This window comes from Aethalodelphis obliquidens, unplaced genomic scaffold, assembly GCF_003676395.1.
Source record: "Aethalodelphis obliquidens isolate GAN/ISIS:26980383/991018 unplaced genomic scaffold, ASM367639v1 scaffold14, whole genome shotgun sequence".
NCBI classification, from domain to species: Eukaryota; Metazoa; Chordata; class Mammalia; order Artiodactyla; family Delphinidae; genus Aethalodelphis; species Aethalodelphis obliquidens.
In genome coordinates, this window is record NW_020837958.1 from 37,917,979 (window position 1) to 37,944,501 (window position 26,523).

Consider the following 26,523-nt stretch of genomic DNA (forward strand, 5'->3'; position numbering starts at 1 on the left):
AGAATGAATAAACAGAATGTGATATATCCATAGAATGGAATATTATTCTGTCACAAAAAAGAATGAAATACTGATGTATTCTACAACATAGATGAACTTCAAAAATAGGATAAGTGAAAGAAGCCAGACACAAAAGGCTACCTATTGTATGATTCCATTTATATGAAATACCCAAAGTAAGCAAATCCACAGAAACAGAAAACAGATTATTAGTTGCCAGGGGCTGAAGGGAGAAGGAAATGGGGAGTAACTGCTAATGAGTATGGGGTTTCTTTTGGAACAGTGAAAACATTCTGGAATTTGATTGTGGTTGATGGATATACAACTGTGAATATACTAAAAACCACTGTGAACTATACAGTTTAAAAGGATGAACTTTATGGTATATAAATTGTATCTCAATAAAACTGTTACTTAAACAAATAAATAAAGTAAAAACTTTATTTAGAAGTAGTAGCAACTACATAATCAAGGATAAGAATAAGCAGAGATATTCCTACAGTCATCCTATTGTGACATGAAGGGGACTGGCAGAAATTCTACAAATGTTTCTTCGATGTCACTATGGCAGGAGGCCCATTCATCAATGGTCATCATGAGATCTTAGAACAATTATTTTGAACTAATGAACTTATATAATTAATTTTATCACTTACTGTAGTAACTATTAATTCCATTTACCAACCAGTATGGAAATACAGTATGGCCATATTTCAGCCCATATCTATATTCCTATTAAAATTATAAGTGCACAAAAAAGTGTTTTTAAAAAGGAAAATTATTAGATTGAAAATGTTTTGAAAGAGAGAACCCCGCCCCCCGCAAGATTGTTTATATTTGACATTTGAGTCATTGCACAACACTTGTACAACAAAATACACAAGAACTTCTCATTCTCAAAAGTTTAGATTCAAAGTAAGGAAAATTTTAGATTACACTGAACTTTGGCCAGCCATGGCAAAATGACTTCAGTGAAACAGCAAATAAATTAAAACTAAAACTGAGCTAAACTACACTTCAAATGAGTCAACTGCTAATTTGTAGAAATGTTCAAAAGTAGTTAAAATCCATACAACCATGCAATTGTTGTAAACTTTACACATAATTAAAAGAAACAAAATTTTGGTAAATTGAGAAAATTGGTGAATTTCAGCAAATTGATCATTCTGTGAACTGAAATTCAGAGAACTGGCTCTCCTTACTTCCTATCCCAGAGGATAGGAGTCCTTCCTCTTCTCCACATTTAATCCCTCCACCTGTGTTCTAGATTCCATCTGGTTCTGCCTTCTCTGGCTCCTGCCCTGTGGGAGAGAATTGAGAGTCTCCTTTTTTCTTTCCTAGAGTCTCTGCAGGGAATTGAAATCCTTCAGAGCCTGGAAAACATACTTGGTCTTGGAAGATCCCAGCTCAAACAGTGCTGGACTCTGGCCATTTTTTTAATACTCCTTCTCACTTTCTCCAGGGCTGGGCTCTACTGAAGAGTGCTAATGACTGTGGTCTCTCATGAGCATTTGAACGGGGGCTCAGTCTCAGAGCAGTCTGCAACCAAGCAATGATGCTGCCCGGTGCCTCCTCACGCACTAAGAAGGAACAATCGGATAACAGAGCCAGTGAGAATTGTTAGCCTCCCATCCTTGTCATTCAGGAGCATCATTTACAAGGCAGGCCTTTTGGGTCATCTTTCCTTTTCCATTCGATCTTCCCCACATTCATCTGTCCTTCCTTGCCCCTGGTTAATTTGTCCTTCCACTGCTTCCCAGAGTTTAGCCCTTTCCATCGTGGACTCTCCTCCCAATCTTTCCTGTTCTGAAACCCCTAAATTCTCAGCCCCATTATACACCCCCGAGTCTCCACTTCCTCTAGGAGAGTTGGCTTTGTTTAAGTACATCATTTCTTCACATTCTGCCACAAGTCTAGGGAGGAGAGAGAAGTTGTCTCCACTCTTGGGGCTCCCTAGGGCCCAAACACACATAAGTACTTTTCCACACCTCCCCCCAGTCTTTGAGAATCATACCATCTTGTTATTCAAGCCTCTACCCTCCTCAGTGTTGTCATGAAATGACCTTTCTTTTTCATCAAAGACTTTAGTATAGCTGTGCCTGTACCCTTTGTTCTCTCACCAGCATCCTCAACTCCATGGTCCTTTAAGCCTGTAAGGCCACCAGCCATCATTCCTCTTAACAGTGTCTCCATTCCTTTAACACTTCCCTCAAAATCACTAACATACTGCCTCCCTCAAGCCCCATTTTTCACAAACTCCAACTCCTCTCCAGAGAGAATGGGATCACCAGGTATGATGGCCTCAAATTCCCACCCTGTCTATCCTCCTTCTGCACTGCCATTATACCCTCATGCATGCACTTATCTGCATCCTCACCCATCTTCCCTTTCAGTCTTGAAGGAGGAGGTACCTCTCTAGGTTAAAAACCAATTCCTTCCTGTAGCCACGGTTAATTCCTCAGACCCTCCTCTCTCCTCTGGGACCTTGCTCCATTAGCCATTGCCTGTCCATCAGCTCTTTACCTGCGGTGTTAAACGACGTCCCACTGCTTACTTCTCAGCAACTGTTCCTCAATCCTTCCCTTCCCCACTCCTCCTCTCAGCCTCCTGTTACCCATCCTTTCTCTCTTTCCTTGCTGCACTCACTGAGTAGTAGTTCTTCACCCTCCTGTCTCACTAGCATCCTTTCTTTATTCTGGAAAGAATATTTATATTCTTTCTTATATTCAGCATAAATGAATATTATTTATTCATCTGTCCATCAACGGACACTTAGGTTGTTTCCATGTCTTGGCTTTTGTGAATAATGCTGCAATGGACATGAGGTGCAGATATCTCTTTGAGATAGTGATTTCATTTCCTTTGGATATACCCAGAAGCAGAATTGCTGGATCATATGGTAGTTCTATTTTAAAATTTCTTGAGGAACCTCCATAATGTTTGCCATAGTGGCTGTACCAGTTTACATCGCCACCAGCGGTGTCCAAGGGTTCACTGTTTCTCCACATCCTTGCCAGCATTTTTTATGTCTTTTATTTTGATAACAGCAATCCTAACAGGTATAAGGTGATATCTCATTGTGGTTTTGATTTGCGTTTTCGTGATGATTAGTGATGTTGAACAACTTTTCATGTGCCTATTGGACATTTGTATATTTTCTTTGGAAAAAGATCTATTAAGATCCCTTGCCTATTTTTAAATTGGGTTATTTGGTTTTCTGCTCTTGAGTTGTATGAGTTCCTTGTATATTTTGGATATTAACCCCTTAGCTGATACGTAGTTTGCAAATATTTTCTCCCCTTCCATAGGTTGCCTTTTCATTTTGTTGACAGTCTCCTTTGATATGCAGAAGATTCTCAGTTTGATGTGGCCCCACTTGTTAATTTTTGCTTTTGTTCCCTTTGCTTTTAGTGTCAAATCCAAAAAAGTAATTGCCAAGACCAATGTCAAGCAGCTTACCCCCTATGTTGAAGTCCTCCTAGGAGTTTTATCGTTCCAGGTCCTAATGTTCAAATCTAATCCACTTTGAGTTGATTTTTGAGTATGGTGTCAGATAAGGGTCTGGTTTCATTCTTTCACCCATGGATATCCAGTTTTCCCAGCACCATTTATTAAAGACACTATCCTCTCCCCATTGTGTATTCTTGGCACCTTTGTTAAAAATTAATTGACCACAGGGACTTGGTGGTCCAGTGGCTAAGGCTCTGCGCTCCCAATGCAGGGGGCCCGGGTTCTATCCCTGGTCAGGGAACTAGATCCCACATGCCGCAACTAAGAGTTCGCATGCCGCAACTAAAAAAAATTAAAAAAAAAAAAAAGATCCCACATGCTGCAACGAAGATCCCACAAGATCCCGCACGTGGCAACAAAGATGCCGTGTGCCACAACTAAGACCTGATGCAGCCAAATAAATAAATAAATATATTTTTTTAAATATTAAAAAAACATTGACCACATATGCATGGGTTTATTTCTGGGTTCTCTATTCTGTTCCATTGATCTGTGTGTCTGCTTTTATGCAGATATCATACTGTTTTGATTACTATAGCTGTGTAATACAGTTTGAAATCAGGAAGTGTGATGCCTCCAGCTTTTTTCTTCTTCCTCTCCTGTCTTTGAATCATTAAGATCATCAGCCACATCCTAATTTCAAAGTCTAATGGAGACCTATCAGACTTCATATTACTGTGGTATTTTTACTCTGCTGGCGACTCTCATTCTAGTAGCTGTTTCCTCCCTCGGCTTCTATGATAACACATTGGGCACTACTCTCTTGTTCAATTCTTACCTCATTGGCTGCTCTTCCCAATCCCCTTCACGGCTCTTCTTTTGTTATCTACCCTTAATGCTGCCCAGGCCCTCTTTTCACTACATATTCTCTGGAGGTGACAACATCCATTCTCATGGTTCCACTTAACCACTATAGACTGACAGACTGATGTCTCCAAAATATCTATCCTCAGCTCACCTGAGTTCCAAATTTTATACTCAACCACATCCTAGACATCTTCATTTGGATATCTCACATACATCTTAAAGTCATCATGTACAAAACCAAATTCATTATGGTATGTCTCTCCTCTCAAACCTGTTCATCCTTTTCTTCCCAAACAACATGAGTAACATCACTAATGTACGTCCCAGGAAGATGGAAGTCATCTTGCACTACACTCCTCCTGCACCACCACTCCTCACATCTAGTCAGTCACCAAGAACTGTAGTCTCTGTAACTTCTCTCATATCTTACTCCTCTTTTCTAATCCCACGACCACTAGCTTAGTTTAGATCCTCATTACAAGCTGGGCAATTGAAAATGACTCTTGTCTATTTTCCTTTGATCCTTAGTATTGAAGCCAAAATGATGCTGATGTCACATAATCTGACCATTTTCCTTATTAAATAAACCTTACAATGGCTCCTCAGAGCCTGGACTATATGCATGATAGGTAATATCCTCCATGATTTGGCCCCACTTACCCTTCTTGTTTTCTCCTTTCGCACCAGCCCGTATGCCTTACACTCCAGCCAAGTCAATGTACTCAGGAAACACCAACACTTACCACCTGTACACCAGCCTCCACGGCCAAAGGCTATTTTCTTTCATGCTCTTGTGGTTTTGAACATGGTGCTGTTTACTCTGCCTGAAAGTCCTTTCTCCAACTTCTCCCTCTGCTACGATTCTACTCATCTTTGAAGATCCAGTTCCAGCATCATCTTTGTGACACCATTTGCTGACATCCCACCCCTGGGCTAGATTAAGAATCCTCTCTATGCCCACAATCCCATGCTTTCCTCTATCATTATACTACCCAGTGCCAGTGTGCAGATCTGTCTTCACAGCTTACTGTGAGCTCCTTAGTCATATCCTAGCTATGTATCTTAAGTACAAAGCTGGCCACTTATATGTGTCTTCAGTAAATAGAAGGAAGTAAGAAAATTTAGGTTCTCCTATTTGAAAAACTCTCTGGCCCCCTAAAACACCTGTGCCCTCCCCCTGCTATAGATCTCTCTCCTTTCCTGTAGTCAAGCCTCTTTAAAGAACAGGCTCTACTCCATGTCTCCAGTTCCCCCCTCCACCCTACCCAACTCCTTTATTGAGTGCTGACTAGTTTCCACCCTGACCTCTCCACCCACCCCGTTGTCCCCAAGGTCACCAGTGGTCTCCCTCTGGCCAAATCCAATGGATACGTATCAGTCCTTGCCTCCCTGGCCTCCTCTGTGTCAGTCAACCCTGATGAACACTCTCTGTCCCATGGCTTCCCTTGGCTTTCCCTTGGCTTCATTGGCACTGCCTCCTCCCCTTCTTCTCCCTCTCTGGCTACTCCTTCTCACTCTCCTTTGAAGGCTGTGCCTCCTCTCCTCAACCTTTAAGTGCTGGAGCTTCTTAGGGTCTGTCCTAGCCCCCTTCTCTTCCCAGTGTACATGCTGTTCCTGAGAAATCTTATTCACTCCCTTAGCTTCATTTACCATTTATCACATTTCCCATATAAGCCAACCCAAACCCAAGGTGATTCCTCATTTTCCTACTGAGAAAATCCAAAAAGCTTTTTGATCACCCTGAAACTGTATACCTTCAGGGATGAGGATGAAACAACCAAAAGTTTACTTCTATCGGTTAATTCACTTTATTATACATATATTTAAATTCACATATCATCATCATGAAGTATAAATATTTATAAATAATATATTGATTTATAAATATGGCTTTCTTTCCATTCTCATAATTCCATAAACAATTTAATGCATACTTTTAACATGAGTTCTCCAGAGCAGCATCTTTCTCATTATGAAGGTCACTTTTTCAGCCATCTTACCTATTTTCCAGAACAGATGATCTTCTCTTCAGTCTACGTGGAGAATTTCGGAGAGGACACAGCACAATTTGAATCCATTTGTGATGCAGTCATTGGAAACTGTATCCCAAGTCACAGGTCCCCATTTGCATCACTCTAGGGCAGCTGGTGTTTGGCATGCATCCTGCAATATATTCATGACCTCTAAAAGTCACTTAATGTTTTGCCTTTTAAAAAAACTTTTTAATTGTTATTTTTTTTTTTACTGAAGTATAATATTCATACAGAAAATGGCCCAAGTCATAAGTGTTTGGCTCAATGAATTGTCACAAAGTAAAACATCCATATAACATCACTCAGGTCAAGAAAGAGAATATTTCCAGCAGCCTAGAAGCCCCTCCCAAGTACTACAGTATTACTTTTAAAGGCACTTTTTATAAAGCATATTTAGAAACATTCAACACATGCAGTTGTGAGACTGTTACCAGGAATAGCTATCAAAGCTGTGACTATTGATTCTGTGGGAAATGACCTATACAGGCATCCAAAATAGCATTGTTGAGGACATTTCAGGTTAATGGGTCTCGCCCAAACAGTAAAAATAGTTAGCATTTATGGAGCACTTACTATGTGCCAGGTACGAAGCATTTTATATATATTAAATAATTTAACCCTTAGCCCCACTTAATAGATGAGAAAACTGAGGCAGAGACAGGCTAAGTAACTTTTTAAAAGCCACACAGCTTGTAAATGGCAGGGTCTGGACCCCAAGCCAGGCAGTCTGGCCCCAGAGTCCACAAGCTTAGTCACCATACCATACTGCTTTATCCAGTGGTTTGTTGTTCAAAATAAAGTAAATGAGAGCAAACCCTGTAATATGAGAGACTTTGTAAGGACTCAAATATAAGGTTACTCCCTCTTTCCTTGGGATGATTTTAGAAAAACAAAACAGCAAAAACCTCACCCTATATTCAAGCTTATACGGTATTTGCAGATGACTCCCAAATATTTATGTCCATCCCAGACCACTCTTCTAAGCTGCAGACCTACCTACCCGACAGACACTTCAAAGTTAGCAGCCCAAATTGAAAGTCATCATCTTTCTAAGTCAGCCTCCTGCAAGCAACTCCTGCTCCTTTTGTCCAACACAGTGAATGTCACCACCATCCACCCAGCTGCCCAAGCCAGAAACCTGGATGTTATCAAGGATTCCAGCCTCTTCTTCACTCCTCTTTTTCAAAATCACACTCCCTTCTGCTTTAACTGAAAGTGTGTTCTCTCACCCCAGAAGTTCCTGATTTCTTTGTACCATTTGCACATGTCTCAAGTCAGAATACCTTTGGACTCACAGCCGATATATTCAGTCACAGGAAGGACAGAAGAGGAGGGATCAAAACTCTTCCAGTTCTTTAATACTGTCTGCCTCTGATTTACTTCTTTCCATTTTCTCTGCCAGTTGGCCCCTCAAGCCCCTTCCCACCTCCTTGCCTAGTTTCCATCTCGCTTTCCTTTTCTGAGGAGTATACCCTGAGTGAGACCACCATCCCTAAATCTCCTCGTTCCAAAACCCTCCATCTGGAGCCTCAACTTTGGGATGAAAGAGGAAGTGAGGGAAGGAGAACTAATAAAGAGCATGGGTTAAACAGAAGTGACCAGGAGGAGAGAATGGAAAGATTAATATGGAAGAAGAGGATGAGGAAAGAGGGATGACAGAAGGAAACTGGGAGGGAAAGCCATGTGGGGAAGAGACAGGGAGAAAGGGACAGGGAGAAGGGGTTGGGGGAAAAGAGGTGAAGAGAAGAGGTGGGGAGACAGGGAAAGGAGAAGGGCAGGCAAAGGACATGGGGAGAACCGGTGTGGAGAAGAGGCTGAGGAGAAAGGATCGAGAAGGGATGGGAACAAGGGGCTGGAGAGGAAAGGATGGGAGATGGGGCGAGAAGAAGAGGGTAGGTAGAAGGGAGAGGGGAATGGAGAGAAAAGGGTTGGGAGGGAGATTAGGGCAGTGAGGGAGAAGAGGGGACGGTGGAGGAATGAGGGGTAGGAAAGAAGATGGAAGAGCAGGACGAGAAGGAGAAGGGGACGAGGAGAGAGGATGTAGAGAACGGGATGGGAGAAGGGGACAGGGCGCTTGGACCAGGAGAAGGGAAGAGAACGGGGACGCGGGAACCGCGCAGCGCTGGGGCCGGATCCGGCCGGGGACTGGGGCCGGGAAGTCTAGGGGCGGAGGGAGGACTGGCGGGCGCTGGGGGGGCAGCGGCGCGGAGCGCGGGTGGGGGCGGGGGCGGGGGCTCGCGGGCGGAGGGGCGGGGGCTCGGGTTACCGCGCGGAGGGCGGGGGAGGGGAGGGGAGGGGGCGCGGGGCCGCGGCGGCGAATCTCGCTTCCTCCTCGGGGCGGCTGTGTAGGAGGCGGCGCCCCGGCGGCGGCGACGGCGGCGGCGGACGGACCGACCGACGGGCGGGTGCTCGCGAACCGACGGCCGGCCGGCCGCCCGAAGCTGCTCGCTGGCCGGGAGACAGCGGTGGCGGACGATGCGCGGCCCCAGGCCCCGCGCGGGCGGGCGCTGCCCAGGGGGCTGACCGCGCCGGACGGCGCCCCAGGACCGGGCAAGGGAGCCCGCGCCGCGCGGAGGTCAGTGCCCGCGGCCGCCCGGCCCGTCCGGCCGCACCCGCCGGGCCGCCGGCCTCTCCTGGGCGGCGGTGGCGGCGACGGAGCCGGGGGCTTTGTTCTGAGCCGGAGACAATGGGGGAGGGGGGGCCTGGGCCTGCGGGACGAGGACGAGCGTGAACGTGAGCGTGGGGGCAGGGCCTGGGGGTCTTTGTGTGCGTGTGTCATCGAGTCGGATGTGTGGCGGCGTGAGTGTGCCGGAGGTGTAGGCAGGGTGTGTGTGTGCTCCTCCGAATGTGAATGTGAGCGCGAGTGCATCGCCTAGTGTGAGTCAGTGCGTGTCACTGGGGAGTTGTGTGTGTGTGTGTGTGTGTTTGGCCGTGTGTACGTGCGTGTCACTCCGAGGGTGTGTGGGTCAGAGTGAGTATGTGTCTGGTGAGCCAGTCCCTGTGAGGGAGTGTGTGTGTGTGTGTGTGTGTGTGTGTGTGTGTGTGTGTGTGTGTTGCCTGCCTCTGTGGGAGCCATGTGTCAGAATGTGGAGGATGGGTGTGTGACAGAGACAAACTGAGACAGAAACAAAGAAACTGAGGGGGGAGAAGTAAAGAGAAACAGAGGAGAGACAGGCGAAGCCCGAAGTGGAGGTCTGTCACCCAGACTGGTGTTGAGTTTGTGTCCAGGATGCCTAGATGGGAATCCTGTGCAGGGGACGGAGGGAGGTCACTGCGGGCCTGGTCCCACGTGGAGGGGGTGGGGAAATGGAGGTCTAGAAGTACAATGAGCTCAGTGTGGCGTGGGCCGGGCTCACAGCCATGGGGTCATAGGCCAGAAAAATATTGTTGCTTATGTCAACTCCTCAAATACCCACAGGGGACACAGTTGCAGGCAGCACACATCCACAAGAGATGCCTTCACAGCCATCACGCACCCCCCGGAAGCACTGTCAGAGCCAATACACATTTACAGAGGGTGCTCTCAGAACAGCATACACCCACGATAGAAATGGTGCAGCCAACACATTCCCCCAGGATCATTGTCAAGGCCACCACAAACCATGGGAGACACCATTGCTGCCAGCACCTTTCCGGAGACACTGCCACAGCAATATACATCCACTGGTAACCCTGTCACAGCCAACCCATCATCTAGGTTATACTTCATCAGGACTGCCTGTACATAGCAGGTGTCTCAGAGACCTGACACTAACAGGAGGCTGTGTTGCAGTCACCCTTACCAACACCCGTTTGTATATCCCATAGGAAACACAGTTTTAGGTGTCTTGCACACACCACAGACTGAGCTGTCCCAACTGCTGAATAAACTCCCATTAACTTACGATACTCACACCATGGCTTCTCACTCATAGACTTCCTAGGCTTACCCTCTAGTTCCCTGAAAACTTGGGGACCTAGATCAGTCTTCCCCTCACCCTATACACTGCCATGGTTCCAAGTGTTCCTCCAAGTGTAGCCTCACAGTTTCTTGAGCTCTTTAGCTCCTGTTACCTTCTCCCCTCCCATGACCACTCTGTATAATTGGTCCATCTCTAAAATTCTGAACTCCTACATTCCACTCTGCCCAGAGCCTCCAGTGTCCTTCCAGCTCCCGGATGCCCTTGCTCCCATTCCACTTACTTTTCAACCTCATAATGACTCCTTGCCCTTGACCTCTTTGCTTTGTCCTAATCTGCCCCTTTCTGGCTTTGTGCTCTCCTTCCAGTTTATATGCCCAGGACCATCACTTCATCCACTCCTTGGCCACTCTTTGTTCCGTTTTATTGTTGTCCTTGAGACCACCCATCCCACAAAGTCTCAGCCCTAGCTGGAATGATTTCTCAACCACACCAAGTTATGCTTCTATAAATTCACGCTTCTATAAATTGCACCCTCAACTGGGCCCTCCATAAATAAATAGATGAAATTTTTTCTATTTTTTCACATCCCTTTACCTTACATCCCTCATTGTTTTCAGCAGATTAATTAGTCAACTCGCTGGACCATTTATTCTGCAAACACCTATTAAGCACCTACTCTGTGCCAGGCGGTGTGGTAGGTGGTGGCATTACAAGGGTGAACCAAATAGCCATGGTCCTTGCCTGTATGGAGCTTACAGGCTATGGGGTGAGCGCTGTACCATGGCAGCACATAGCAGGGAAACCTGAGCCCCTGTAGGGAGACCAGAAGAGGCTTTTGGAAGGAAGTGACATTTAAGCTTAAGCTTGATAGATACATAGGGAGTCTACCGAGCAAAGGAGAGGTGGAGGTGAGGTGAAGCGGGTGGAAAATATGCCAAGCCTAGGGAGCAGCAATGGAAAGCCCACATGTGAGAAAGTATTGTATGTCTGAGGGAAAAAGCAATCCAGTGAGCCTGGCTCTAGTAGCATGATGTGAGGGCAGGTCACAGAGTCTGACAGAGGTAATGAAGGGTTAGTTAGGTCATGCAGTTCTTGCAGGTCCATATGAAAGCTTATGGAAGCCGAGAATAATTGAAAATCACCGAATCATTTGAAGCTGTGGTGTGATAGGATCAGATCTGTCTTATAAATACCACTCTGACAGCAGTGTGGTGACTGGAGGGAGGAGTCTGGGAAGAAAGGGATGGTTGGCTGTTGCAGGAACCCAGGAGGGGATAATGCTGGTCTGAACTGGAGGAGTGGCAGTAGAGGACGAGGAAGTAGATAGTTTCAAGAATTCTTTAGGCAGTGGGGTCAGAAGGGCTCAGTGACAGAATGGATGTGGAGGCTGAAGGAAAGGGAGGAAGAGTAGACATGACAGACACACCTGGTCTGTCGGCCACTCGGAGAATTGAGGCCATCCCGTTTGAATCCCCTCGGCTGTTGCGGATCCCGCCCGCTTCGGCCTCACTTGACAAATTACTCTGAGTCTTATCCATGTGTCCAGTTTCTCCCTCTGTACCCATTCCTCCCGTGAGCACATGAAGAGCCTCCAGGCTCTCCTACCTTCTAGGTTATAATACCTCTCCAGGTATTAACCCTGTAATACCTGACTAAGACGCTCTCTCACTTTGCCGCCCTGCCACATTTTGTGCAAGGGTCTTCCGCACAGAGCTCCTCACTTCCCATTTGCTCCTGCCCCATACAATGTAACTGCTCTCCCTAAGAGAACATGACCTCTCACCTGCCAAATTTAGGGGCTCTTTTCAGAAGTCCTCAACTGCTTGACCTCCTGGCAGGGTCCAACATTGTTGACTGTTTTTTTCTCTTTGAATCATTCTTACGCCTTTTGAGCCACTATTTTATTCTGTCAGTATTTAATGAGCTCACTGCTAGGTGGTGGGGATACTGTAATAGGAGACACTATTCTATTCCTACCCTTGGCAAGGGATACAGGCAAAAAAGCAGATGATACAGTAGGGTGGGATCTGTGCATCTCTCTTTCAGAGCACCTCCTGGCTGTTCCTTCTCAGTCTGCTTTGGGGGCTCCTTTGGGTGGCCCCTAAATGTTACTGTTTATTAGGGTTCTGGCTTGGACCTTCTTATTGTCTCACTGTATACACCCCTCTTGGTCATCTGTCTCATTCATTTCCAGGGCTTTAATTATCATCTGTATAAGCTGATGGCTCCCAAATATCTATCTCTTCCACACCTCTCTTCTGACCCCCAGACCTGCAGGTCTGCTTCCTACCTGATCTTTACTATAGAGTCCATAAGCCCCTTAACATGTCCAGACCTGATCTCCTCATTCCTTCCTCCCCCAAACCACCATCCCCACTCAGTTACCAAGCTACAAACCCAGAAATTAACCGTAGCCACTCCCTTCTCCACATGTCCCATAACCCAGAAAGTCATTGGGACCTGTTGGTTCTACTTCCTTTCCAGCTGTCTCTGATATCCCATCCCCTTTTATCCATGGCCTCAGCTACTGCCTTCACCATCTTTTCACATGAATTACTTCAAGAGCCTCCTAACTTGTCTCCCTAGACGTCTACTCTTCCAATCCAGTCTTCTCATTGCGGCAAGAGGGATCTCCCTAAAGTGCAAATCCAGCCACGGCATTCCCTGCTCAGCATTCTTTAGTGTCCTACCACTGTCTTGGGTGAGATCTCTACTTTAAGGAGGCTTAGGAGGTCTGTCATGACCTGACACCCCCAGCCTCCCCACCCTCTCCCATTTCCATAGCTCCCTCACATTGCAAGTTCCAGCCATACTGAATTCCTTGTAGTTCCCCAAAGACACTGCACTCTTCCATGCTTCTGGCCCTTTGCACGTACTGCCTGAAAAGCCTTTTACTCCCTTTGTCTCCTGGATAACCCCTTCCCATCCTCAGCTCTAGTCTCAAACCCTGTCTCTCCTGACCACCAGGCAAGCTTGGGACCCTCTTGTCTCACTGTTGTCATTACCTCTTCCCTTTCTGTCTCTCTGCCTGGGCTGGGATATCCTTAATGACAAGGCTGTATATTATTCATCTTCGTGTCCCCGGACCCCTCTACAGATGCTTGGCAATGAACAATGAATGAATGAATGAGGCACCTCACAGCACCTCCCTCACCCTCATTCACTCTTCAGAAGACTGACCCCTGGTCTCAGCTGCCCACACAGTAGAGACATTTTCACACACGCCCACTTACCCACTAGAGACAGAAAGTCTCTAGTTCATGAACTTAACTTAGTTCATTTTCCACTCCCCTCCCGCACAAGTTGTCCTTCCTCACCCTACTGTCTCTCCTCTTCTCTCTCTTTCACCTGGACTTCTCTTTTCCTGGATCCTCTTCCGCTCCCCTATTGGACTTTATTTCCCTTTCATTCAGCTAGCAAATATTTAACAAACACCAGAAATTTGCAGATCCAAATCTACTGGGCCACATGCCTGTTGGGGTTCTTGGAGGGAGTGGAAGACGAGGAAGCTGTGACATGCCATCAGGCCACAGGACTACAGTGCCTCTCCACCTGCTCTGCTCCACCAGGCCCCCTTCCCTGGAGGTGCCGCGGGCTGCTCCTTCCTCGAACACCCACTCACATACACCACTCTGAACCCTCCTACTCCTGGCACCCAGGCCCCTGCTCCTCCCTGTATCAGCTTCCCAGATACTGGTGCCCTCTCCTTCCTTTTCCTTTTGCCCACCACTGTAGCTCCCTCACCCTGCCCTGCCCATCCCTGCCCAGGCCTCCCTACCTGTGAACACCATGAAGGCAGGGATGCGATCTGTCCAGGTCACTGGACAAAGCCCCTCCCATGGGTTCATGGTATTGGATCCCATCTTTTTCCTGGTTTCCTGCTGCCTGCCCCTTCCTTCAGCTCCGGTGTCAGTGTTTCCAGGTAATCCTCTGACTTCCGGGCATTTCAACCTCTGCCACTTAGGAGGGGCTTCTCAGTTCCTGTGTCCCCTGGTGAGAGGGCACCTCCTTCCGGCAGTCCGCCTAGAACCCCCAGGCCTGAGTCAGGATGCCCCTCTGTGTTCGCTTAGCACAGTGGAGTGCCCTGTTGTTTATGTTTTTCTGTCTAAGCTGCTCCATGGAAGGAGCTGTTTCCTCTCAGAGCCTAGAACACACTGTCACATGCTTGGTGAGGAAGGAGGACAGGGAAGAAAGGAAGGGGGGCTACACCTCACACCTCCCAGCCTCACCATTTACCACCTGGATGACCTTAGCTTCTCTGAGCTTCCCTTTCCTCAGTTGAATATGGAGGTAACAGTAAGAGAGTTGTTCTGAGGATTGAGAAAGGAAACAACTATTAAGTGCTCAACTCTTAACTTAGTTCATTTCACTTCCAAGATCTCAGCCCCTCTACTACTCTCTCCTTCTCCTCCACCTCTTGCTTCCCCAGACTCGTTCTTCCCTCTACGTCTCCAGCTTCTCTGCTAGCTCCAGCCTCACTGGCCTCCTCTGCAGCCCGGACTGTACTTGTGAGAGTCAGATCTTAAGACCAGGTCCTTGCTGCTCATCCCACCACTGTAGCTCCCTCACCCTGCCCTGCCCATCCCTGCCCAGGCCTCCCGACCCGTGAACACCATGAAGGCAGGGACGCGATCTGTCCAGGTCACTGCTATGTCTCTAGTGCCTAGTATGGTGTTTGGCACATGGTAGGTCTTCAATAGGTACTTATTGAATAAATCTATTAGTGAATCATTTCACACACATGCCCTGGGCCCACCTCCCCTATTTTTCCCTTTGTCTCCTGGAGACCTCCAAGCATCCTCTGGTCACTTCCCCTCTAACCACCTGACCATGCCCACCTGACTCTCAACCTGGATTCATAACTGCCTCGTCACTGATCACCTCCTACTCCGACCCACCTTGCATGTACTGCTGGAGTTACTCTCCTACGCACAGCTCTGCTCAGGCTCCTTCCCTGTTCGGTTGCCTGGCCACTTAATGAACGTTTATCAGACTGTTCCAAGCCCTCCAGCAGAGAAGCAATATTGTGGAAGAGAAAGCACTAGCTTTGGAGTCCATCAGAGCTATGTTCCAGACGTTTCTCTGCTACCTAGTCTGAGCTTCAGTCTCCTCAGCTGTGGAATAACACTTATCCCAGGGTTATTGTGAGTGCCTGGCACGCAATAGCAGCCAACATTTATTGAGCCTTCACTGTGTACCAGCCACTGTGCTAAGTTTTTTTGTCATTCTTTCATTTAACTTTCATATCAGCCATATAAAGTAGGCACTTTAATCCCCATTTTACAAAAGAAGAAACTTAGGTCTAGAAAGGTTAAACAGTTTTCCCAGGATTTCTCTATAAGTGGCGGAGTCAGAATTTGAACTTGAGTCTGTCAGACAGCAGAGCCCATCTTCTTAACCACTGTAATAAGAGTTCATGCTTGTGTACTTATACAAGCATCTTTGTGTTCATGCTTATGTGTGCTGACTGTGTGCAACACACTATTCTAACTGCATGTACACTGTAGTATTATTATTGTCCCTATTTTTTTATGTGGACCATTTTTTTAAAGTCTTTATTGAATTTGTTACAATACTGCTTCTGTTTTATGTTTTTCTGTTTTTTGGCCATGAGGCGTGTGGGATCCTAGCTCCCCGACCAGGGGTCGAACCCGCCCCCCCTGCATTGGAAGGCGAAGTCCTAACCACTGGACCACCAGGGAAGTCCCTGTCCCTATTTTATAAATGAGGAAATGGAAGCACTGAGCATTTCAGAGGCACACCCAAGATTACACAGCTAGCAAGTGAGAAGCTGGGGAGAAATCCCAGAGTTGGTTTGCCCCCAGAGTCCATGTCTTCAGCACTGTCTGGTCCTACCTCACCATGACACATTGCCTCCATTTTCTAGGAGTGCAGTAAGCATGTGTTGATGAATGAATCTATACTGACATCTGGTCTATGGCTAGTTGTTAGCTGATTCATTCTCTATCAGTTCCCACTGCAGGAGGCTTGCTCCCTTAGGACTCTCCTGAAACGATTCTCCCCAAGATCACTATGACCTCCTGACTGCTAAAACCAGTGGCCACTTCTCAGTCTTCATCTTTCTGGACCTTTCAGCAGCATTGGACACTATCGATCTCTCCATCCTTGTTGAAATGCTCCCTCCTTTAACTTCTGAGCTATGGCCTCCTTCTCTTTCTCCTCCAAGAAGAATAATGCTCTCCTCAGTCTGCCCCTTGAATGTGACTGCTCCCCGGGGCTCTGTCCTAAACTCTCTTTTCGCTCTACATGTCCTACCTGATGGATCTCCATACCCATGGCTATGAGTTACTCCTTGATTGGTCCAAATCCATCTCCAACCCAGACCTCTCTCCTGAGCTCCAGACCTGCAGATCCAGCTGTGTTTGGGACACCTCCATGGGGGGGCCTCAACAGGAAGCCCCCAGATGGCTTCTCTTCTGTGCTGTCCTCATGGCACCACAGTAGTAATCAGGCCAGAACCCTGGAGTCAGTCTAGAGCCCCTCCATTCCCTCACCCTTCCTGAAGGGTCGGCGGCCAAATCTGGTCAACTTCACCTCCTCACATCTTTCTTCTCTGTGTCCTCTCTGTCCCGCTACTGCTGACCTGGGTTACAAACACCTTGTCCTTGGTGTCCCTTCTCCCAGAGGTTCTCTTCTCCAGGCCTCCATTGTCTTCCTAGGTCTCTCCCCTGAAATTTCTTCCTCGCTTCATCTTTCCCTTCTCCATGAATCTCAGGCAGTATGGAGTGCATAGTCCTGGGATCAAATCAAGGCTGTGTTAACTCAGGACAGTTGTTTCACTCCGAGCCCCAGTTTCCTCAGTGGAAGGTGGGATGCCTTCTTCATGCGGTTGCTACGATGATTAAATAAGGCACCATCTATGAGTTGCCAGCACACTAGCAGTCCAGAAAAGAAACCTTCCCTCTGCCTTCTCTGCTCACATCCATCCCCGGCCTCTCCCTGAGGTGCCTAATGAGACCAGTCCTCGGGAGGGACAGAGCCAGGCCCGGGCACTGCCCTGGGCCACCCATCCATGAGGTTGTCCCGGGGACATCCAAGGAAGCCAGCTTGTCGGCCTTCTCCTCCCTCCTCCCTTACTAATGCCTCCTCTCCTCTTTACCCCCTTCCGCCGACTCCCCAGCCCTAACTCCCACCTTTATTTACTGCCCTCCACCTCTCCAGCCCAGCTGTTCCTGTCTCTGACTTGCCTCCCCTTTCTGTATGAACTCCACTCACTCTTTGCTTTGCCGATACACACTCCCTCTCCCTCAGTCTTGCTCCCCGTGGTCCCCCATGAGAACTCTCGCCTCTCTTCCTCTCCCCTTTACGCCTGGCCCTGTATCTCCACCTCCCTTTGCTCACCAAAGCTACCCTCTTCTTCCTCCACTTCTGAGCCAATCTGCCTTTTGAAGCCCTCTCCTCACCCTGTTGTCTTTCTGGTCTAAGTCCCTCCCTGGCTCTGGGACAGGAAGTTGAGGGAGGAGACCTGTGAGGTGCCAGCTCCCCCAGCCTGCTTCCCCTCTGCACCTTGGGCCATTCCTCTGCTTCCTTCTGGAGCACCCTTTCCCTTATGGTCCCCCTACTGCTCCCCCACAGCCCACCTCTTTCCTCTCCCATGTTCTCCCTGCTCCCAGGTCCTATAGACGCACAGCCTGCTGGTGGGGGGGGATTGACATCACATTGCAGGCCCCAATGAACAGTCTCGCCCCTCCCCCTCCTAATGAGAACCAGCTGTGGTTCCAGAGGCCCAGATGTGGGGCTAGAGGGGGAGAGCAGGATGGAGCCAGAGGACAGAGTAACAGGACCGGGACAGGGTGAGGGCATGTAGCAAGGCAGAACTGGGTGGGGGAAGAGATGTGACCAATCTGGGGGGAGAAAGAAGATAGATCTGGGTAGGGGGCAGGACAGATTGGGGAAAGAGACAGGATGGATGGCTTAGGCCAGGTCTGGGGGAAGGGATGGGACAAACCTGGAGAGGGAAAGAGACAGGAACAGAGAGGAGGAGCAAGTCTTGGGGAAGAAGCAGTGAGAAACAGTGGACAGATGGGGAGATGGTGCTGAGAAGAGAGTTGGAGAGGGGATGAGACAGTCTCGGGAGAGAGTCTGGAGTTCGAGTTTGGAACTAGAAGCCCTGGAGCAGGAAGTGATGAAGCATAGTCCAGACAGGCCCCAGGGACCCCGAGGTCACAGCTGCAGCCACAGAGCTGACCACGAGTGCCCCAACAGTGTGTGTGAGAGCATGCCGGCGTGTGGGTGCGTCTGCAAGTGTGTGTGCGGGCCTGCCAGCGTGAGTCTCTGCAGGGGTGAAAGTGGTTTGTCTGTGTCCGTGAGAGGGAGGGGGTGTGAGTGAGTGTGCCTGTGTGTATGTGTGCGTGTGTGTGTGCGCACGCGCCTGTCTGTGTGAGGCCCACGAGAAAGTGTCTTTCTGTGTGTATGTGTCTGTGTGGGCAAAAGCATGCCTGTGTGTGTTTCCATGTGTGCCTGCACGTGTGTGTGGGGTGGGGGAAGGTTCCAGGCGAATGAACATGCCCATCTGTGTGAGTGATAACATGCTCCTCTGTGAAGTTGGGCGTCTCTGTGTATGTTAGAGTAGCTCCTGTCCATGTGAGTGTGTGTGTTGAGTGTGCCTGTCTGCATGTGAGTCTGTGCATCCGTGTGCCTGGCTGTGTGTGGGTCTGTGACTTCGTGAGTAGGCACCTTTGTGCATCCACTGTGAGGGTGTATGGGGGAGTTTGCATTGAACAGGGACCCGGGAGGGCATCAGGGTCTACACAGGTTGGGAGAAGGGACATCTGCCTGGGCCTGAATCCCTCCTCCTCAAGGCTGATCATTCACCTGAGTTTTACCTCATACCATTCATACATCCTTTCGTTCAGAAAATGTATTGATCATGTGCTACGTGCCGTGCTCTGTGCTACACACAAAGGTGAATAAGATACAGTCCTGGCCCTCAAACAGCTGACATTCTGGGTTGGGGACAAAGAATCCTAACACAATGTAAGAAGTACATTGACCTCACTATCCATTATCCCCACTCTGCTTTCTCTCCACTGACCGATTAAATGAACAGGACCAATTCTTAACCCTTGACTCCTAACCCAGTCTCTAGGCCTAGATCCCTGCCCTGGCCACTGCACCATCTCTCTACACACAGCCTCTCCCCTCTCTGAGTCAGGCCTGTGTTTACTCTGACCTTCTTGTTCTGAATTCCTCTGATCTGTTATTCCATGGGAAAGCTCCACAGACTTCACAGCCTTGAGCCTTGGGGAGAGGGGTCTTAGTAAATCCTAGAGCTCTGAAGCCAAGGATGGTGTTGGGAACCGAGGAGAGAGCATCTACCAAATGCCCAACTCTGAGCTCCTTGTTTCCATTGCCTGTGATTCTCCTAAAACCCCACAAAGTAGGCATTAACATGGCCATTACATAGATTAGGAAAATAACACTCAGATTGGACTCAAAGCCAGCTCAAACTCCAGAGTCCCAGCTCTTTTCATTGCCTCACACAGATGGGAGACATTGGGGTTGGAAGTATAAGTAGAGGGTCAGAAACTCTCATCCCGTGGGAGGACAGGAAGTCCTAGAGCAGAGCAAATCTAGAAAGACCAAAGGACACACTTCTGCAGCCATTTCTACGCCACACTCCTGACCATGGTGCCTCAGGGGCGCGGGCTCACACGTGTTTGTGTGTGTTGTCTGAGTTGGCGTGTCCAGGGACGTTTCTCCCTGTGTCAGTAGGTAAGGGTGGTGGTGTGCACTTATGAGGTTCTGCACATTTGTTCAGCACTGATTGCCTGCTCTCGTGATACCTCTAGGAACTGCTGGAGAACCAGAAACTAACTAAGACCCTCAAGCTGCTCTCCTCAAGGAGCTTTCAGTTTGGTGGAGGGGGAGGGGTGTGATGGGCAGACACATGAACAAATCAGGGCTGCTGTGCAATTTATTGTCAGTGTGCATCTAAAGCAGTGAGAGCCCAGTAGGGGATACCGTAGGCACTGCAGGGAGGTCAGAGAGATATCATAGAAGAGTCCACAGAAGACAGGATGTTTGAATGGGATCTTGAAGTTTGAGTAGGGGATGGCCAATTGGACAGGACTTTTAAAGGATATCTCAGGACAAAAGCATGGTACATACAAGGCAAGGAGTTGGGACGGATCAGGTGATGGGTTTAGTGTTGGAATGCAGGGTGCAGTGGGGGAAGGTGAATGTGGGGCACAGTGGAGAGGTTGGCAGGGCTCAGGTCAGTAAGATATATTAAGGAGGTTGGGCTTTGTCTTGCGAAGAGAAGTTCTATACCTAGTGTCCATGAACCCGTGAAACTGCAGACAGTTTGGGCAGATGTACATCTGCATTGTTTTGTCCATAATGGGCAGCAGTTTTCTGCCGTCAGTGATGGCAAACCAGTGGAAGCCTTTTGTCGCGACTGGTTTGGTGAGAGTTGTGAGGATAGCTCTGGTCAGGCGGACATGGATCAGAGGGGCCAATCCAGGAGGCATGGGGACCAGTAAAGGGCTGTGGCAGGAATCAAAAAGAGGGATGACAGTGCTTGGACTGGGACAGCAACAGTGTGAAAACATAGGAAAGGGCAGACTTGAAACATGTCTAGTTAAGATGGTCAGGTTTTGAAGACTAATTGGAAATCAGGACTGAAGAAAAGCAAGGAAAGCAAGGAGAGTTTCTGAGCGGTGGTGCTGTTCACAGGAAAGGGAATGGAGGAAGAAAATCAGGTTGAGCTGAAGGTTGGGAATACATTGTAAGGAAGTCCATTGTATGGCTGGACATGTGTCTCCAGTGCTCTCCAGAGCTGGAGGTTGCAAAGTCATCAGCAAATAGATGGTACAGAAGATGATTGATACATTTGAATTGAAGGCATGGGAGTGGCTAAGATCACCCAGGCAGTGTGGTAAGTGGGAAAACATGCGGCCCTGGACTGAGTCCTGAGGAGCACCAGTTTTTAAGGGCAGAGGAAGAACTTGCCCAGGGGACTGAAGAGTGGACACAGAAGTACAATGGAAGCAAGACGTGGGGGGTCACCATGGGAGGCCAGGAGGGCTAGGCTTCAAGAAGCCAGTGATCAGTGTTTCAGTGTTCCAGAATGATCCAGCAAGGAGATAAAAATGTGTCCATCAGATGTAAAGTACAGCGATGACTGGAAGCTTAGTGAAAGCAGTGTCACAGGAGAGGAAGACTCTCTGTGTAGATGGAGGAGGGGCTGAGAGGTGAGAAACTGGAGGAAGTGAACAAACCTTTCAGAGAGGGCAACGTCTCCACGGATTCGGCTCTCACTCAGTCCTTAAAGGCCTTCATGGGGCTTTAGGCCTCCTCCTTCTTGAACGTCAGCAGCATTTGAAGCCCTGGCTCCCTTAGCCACAGAGGCACCGCCCTTCCCTGGATTTCTTTCTGTCTCTCTCTGGCCAGTTAAGGCTGCCTTGGTCCAGCTGATGGTTCAGGCCCGAAATCTGCCCATCTTCCGTGACTCCTCCCACTCCCTCATCCCCTGCCTCAAGCCATCATCAAGTCCTGCCTGTTCTACCTGCGAAACGTCCCGCAGAGCTATCCGCTTCTCCCCATTTTCATTGCTAACACTCATCCAATTCACCGTCAATTCACCCTCACCTGGACTCCCCCAAGTGTGTTACAAGGGCTGTCCTAAGATAACCTTCCCATCTGTGTGATCCTTGTTTACAAAGGGGCAGCCATAGAGATCTTCACAAGACGTAAGTCATATTGCAGCACCCACTCTTAAGATGCTTTCATGGCTTCCATTTGTCCCCGGCATAAAGTCAGAATCATCAGTATGGCCTTCGAGCCCCTGCCCCATTTCGTACCTTCTGCCTCAGCACTCTACACCTCACACACGTTGTGCCCTACCTGCCCCGACACCCTCAGCCCCTTCTTGACTGCGGACTCTAAGCCTCCCATTCAGTTCCCTCTTCTGAATGTTTCTGTATCCCCCTTCTCCGCCCACCATTGTCTAGCAAATACCTACATTAAGTAGATCCTGACTTGAATGTGGCTTCCTCAGAGAAGCACTCCCTGACTCCCTGACTGTGGTAAGCCCCTCCTCTATCTATGCCTTCACAGCTCCCTGCACTCCTCCCTCACAGCCCTTATCACACTTGTAATTACTTGTCCAATTCCTGGACTGTTTCCTTTATTCTCTGAGGTGTCTCCAGTGCCTCCACATAATAGGTGCTCAATCTCTTGTTAAATAGAGAGGGAAGTAGGGCTAAAGGTATATATAGAGAGAGAGAGAGAGAGAAGAGAGAAAGAGAGAGAGACGTCAGCATAGTTAAATGTTGGTAGAAGGCTCTGGCAGAGAGGACATTGTTGAGATTCGGGTGAGGTTGCCAAGCACATGATTATTGAGGTATTAATCCTGGATGAGAAGAAAAATGAGAAAGAATTGGCCACACGTTTAAGTCTACAGATGGAAGGAAGGGAGTCTGAAGGCATTTAGGTCTGAACAATAGGAAAAAACAATCTGCTGGGGGGTGGAGGGGGGACGGGAATCAGAGTGGGATGGGACCTGCCAGGTAAAGACTGGAGTGGGTCCTGAGGAGCTTCCTGGGCCCCAGATGGTGTGAGGCAGCACAAGGGCCCTGCGGGGGCACTGAGCATGCTTGAGTCCTGGTGTGGCCTAGACCCCAGCCTGGACGGTTGATTCCTCCCCCATGATGACCTTTTTGCTTCCGATTTTCTCCCAGGCCAGGAATCGTGAGCTGGAGCCAGGGTCCAAGTTGGATCTGATCCAAAGCCTGAGATCAAGCTGGGCCCGGAGCCTGGCCTGGAGCTGGAGCCCGAGCCACAACTGGACTGCCCCTGCCATGCAGAAGGAGCGGGGCATTGCACCTTCTTGCCCAGGCATGCAGAGCCCCAGGCCCCTACCCCTGCTATCACTGCTGCTGCTCCTGGGCGCGGGGGTGCCGGGCGCCTGGGGCCAGGCTGGGAGCTTGGACCTGCAGATTGACGAGGAGCAGCCAGCGGGCACACTGATCGGGGACATCAGTGCAGGGCTTCCAGCGGGCACGGCAGCACCTCCCATGTACTTCATCTCCGCCCAGGAGGGCAGCGGTGTGGGCACAGACCTGGCCATTGACGAGCACAGCGGGGTGGTCCGTACAGCCCGGGTCTTGGACCGTGAGCGGCGGGATCGCTACCGCTTCACTGCAGTCACTCCTGATGGTGCCACCGTGGAAGTTACCGTGCGAGTGGCTGACATCAATGACCACGCTCCAGCCTTCCCACAGGCTCGAGCTGTCCTGCAGATACCTGAGCATACCGCTCTTGGCACCCGCTACCCACTGGAGCCTGCTCGTGACGCAGACGCTGGCCGCCTAGGAACCCAGGGCTATGCGCTGTCTGGTGATGGGGCTGGAGAGACCTTCCGGCTGGAGACACGTCCCGGTCCAGATGGGGCCCCAGTGCCTGAGCTGGTAGTTACCGGGGAGCTGGACCGAGAGAACCGCTCACACTACATGCTGCAACTGGAGGCCTACGACGGTGGTTCACCACCCCGGAGGGCCCAGGCCCTACTGGACGTGACGTTGCTGGACATCAATGACCATGCCCCAGCTTTCAATCAGAGCCGCTACCACGCTGTGGTGTCCGAGAGCCTGGCCCCTGGCAGTCCTGTCTTGCAGGTGTATGCCTCTGATGCCGATGCCGGTGCCAATGGGGCTGTAACTTATGAGATCAACCGGAGGCAGAGCGAGGGTGACGGACCCTTCTCCATCGACGCACACACGGGGCTGCTGCGGCTGGAGCGGCCACTGGACTTCGAGCAACGGCGGGTCCATGAACTGGTGGTACAGGCACGGGATGGAGGGGCTCACCCTGAGCTGGGCTCGGCCTTTGTGACGGTGCACGTGCGAGATGCCAATGACAATCAGCCCTCTATGACTGTCATCTTCCTGAGTGCGGACGGCTCCCCCCGAGTGTCTGAGGCTGCCCCCCCTGGCCAGCTTGTTGCTCGAATCTCTGTGTCAGACCCAGACGATGGTGACTTTGCCCATGTCAATGTGTCCCTGGAGGGTGGAGAGGGCCACTTTGCGCTCAGCACCCAGGACAGCGTCATCTACCTGGTGTGCGTGGCTCGGCAGCTGGATCGAGAGGAAAGGGATGCCTATAACTTGCGAGTTACTGCCACAGACTCAGGCTCACCCCCGCTGCGAGCCGAGGCTGCCTTTGTGCTGCATGTCACTGATGTCAACGACAACGCCCCTGCCTTTGACCGCCAGCTCTACCGACCCGAGCCCCTGCCTGAGGTTGCGCTGCCTGGCAGCTTCGTGGTGCGCGTGATGGCCCGGGATCCTGACCAGGGCACCAACGGTCAGGTCACCTATAGCCTGGCCCCAGGTGCCCACACCCGCTGGTTCTCCATCGACCCCACTTCAGGCATCATCACCACAGCTGCTTCACTGGACTATGAGTTGGAACCACAGCCGCAGCTAATTGTGGTGGCCACGGATGGGGGCTTGCCCCCTCTCATCTCCTCTGCCACAGTGAGTGTGGCCTTGCAGGATGTGAATGATAATGAGCCGCAGTTCCAGAGGACTTTCTACAATGCCTCCTTGCCTGAGGGCACCCAGCCCGGAACCTGCTTCCTGCAGGTGGGTAAGCCCCCCCCCCACCCCCGCACACAGCAGGATGATTCTGTGGGCAGGCGTGGATCGATCAGAGGGTCACAGGGGACCTCAGAGCAGGAACCAAGCCTTGCAGGTGCCATCTGTTGATGGTGACATATGCCAGAGGGTTCGGTCCTACTCGATGAGCTCCACAGTCTGTGCAGAGGGTGAGGATTAATGAGAAGACGAGAAAGCAGGGTACAAGAGCTGGGCCAGGTAATCTTGGCAGTTGAGAGAATTAAGATTGGATATAGAGAAAATGTGTCTTGCGGTGGCAGGAAAGGAGAGAGGACTCTTTAAAGTTTCAAAGTTGTTCTGCAGGGCAGAGACGGAGATCCTGCACACCCATGTGGCTCCTGTTCCCCAAGGGAGATGCCAGCATTTACAGAGCTCTCCAACCCTAGTCTAGTGCTGAGGTGTCCTGGAACACACCCCCATCCCTGCCCTTGGAACTGAGCCTTGATGGGACACTTGGGCTCAGGCACGAGGATGAGAGACAACAAGAAGTATCCAGTGAGATCCCAATGTCCAGAGCAGGAAGACCTCAGAGGAAAAGGCAGGAGCCCTGGAGAGGCTGTGGGGGCCACAGGCTTCCTGCAAGTCAGGCTTGGAGGAGATGGGTGGAGCATGAAACTGGAGAGGCAGGCTGAGGCCAAACTGCAGAAGTCCTTGGACACCAAGCCATGAAGGGCTAAGGCTTTACTTGGAAGGCAAAAGAGGTCACTGAACTTCTTTGAGGCAGAAAAGGCATAATCAAATTTGGTTTTGTTTTTTTTTTCAAGACTTTATGTTTTGGGGGCAGTTTTAGATTCATAGCAATATTGAGTGGAGGGTACAGATTTCTCATATACCCCATGCCCCCACTCATAGCCTCACGCATTATCAACATCCCACGCCAGCGTGGTACATTTGTTACAACAGATGAACCTACGTTGACACATCATTGCCACCCAAGTCCATAGTTTACATTAGGGTTCACTCTTGGTGTTGTACATTCTTTGGGTTTGGACAAAAGTATAAAGTATATGTATAATTGACATATATAATGACATACACTATAGTATTATAGAGAGTAGTTTCACTGCCCTAAAAATCCTCTGTTCTCTACCTATTCATCCCTCCCTCCTCACTACAGATTGTTTTTTTGTTTGTTTGTTTGTTTGCTTTTTGGCCGTGCCACACAGCATATGGGATCTTAGTTCCCGACCAGGGATCAAACCCGTGCTCCCTGCATGGAAGTGCACAGTCTTAACTACTGGGACCACCAGGGAAGTCCCATTTTTGTATTTTTTTTTTTTTGGAAGCTAACTTGCTTTAAGGGTGAAAGAGAGATTAGATCAATGGTAAGTGATACATTCAAAAATTAACTTACCCACTGTAAGCCTGGCACTCTGCTGGGCCCTGAGAACAAAGAAAGGAAATAGTCTTATTCCCAGGCCAGTCCCAGTCTAGGCAAGGAGACACACCAGTAACTAGTAATGCATCAGGCTGCATATGAGGGGCTATGGAAGCCTAGAGGCAGACCTTTGCAGAAGCAGTGAGACTTTGCCAAGTGGATAACATGGGGTATAAGGACAGGGACTCCAAGGCCACAGAAAGAGCTACAGAACACCATGATGTGTTCATGGAACTGCATTGTTCAAGTTG

The 26,523-nt window shown here is 49.4% G+C and overlaps 1 protein-coding gene across 2 annotated transcripts in view; it reads left to right on the plus strand.

Moving 5' to 3' along the window:
• Positions 1–8,625: 8,625 nt before the first annotated feature.
• Positions 8,626–26,523, plus strand: part of DCHS1 (dachsous cadherin-related 1) — a 35,134-nt gene continuing 17,236 nt past the window's right edge. Inside the window, exons 1-2 of one of the 2 annotated variants that reach the window (XM_027115515.1) lie at positions 8,626–8,925; positions 22,957–24,861. In XM_027115515.1, coding sequence (XP_026971316.1) covers positions 23,077–24,861 — 1,785 coding nt within the window. In that variant the 5' untranslated portion in view covers positions 8,626–8,925; positions 22,957–23,076. The remainder of the gene's footprint in view (positions 8,926–22,956; positions 24,862–26,523) is intronic. The other variant, XM_027115516.1, reaches the window with a different exon arrangement.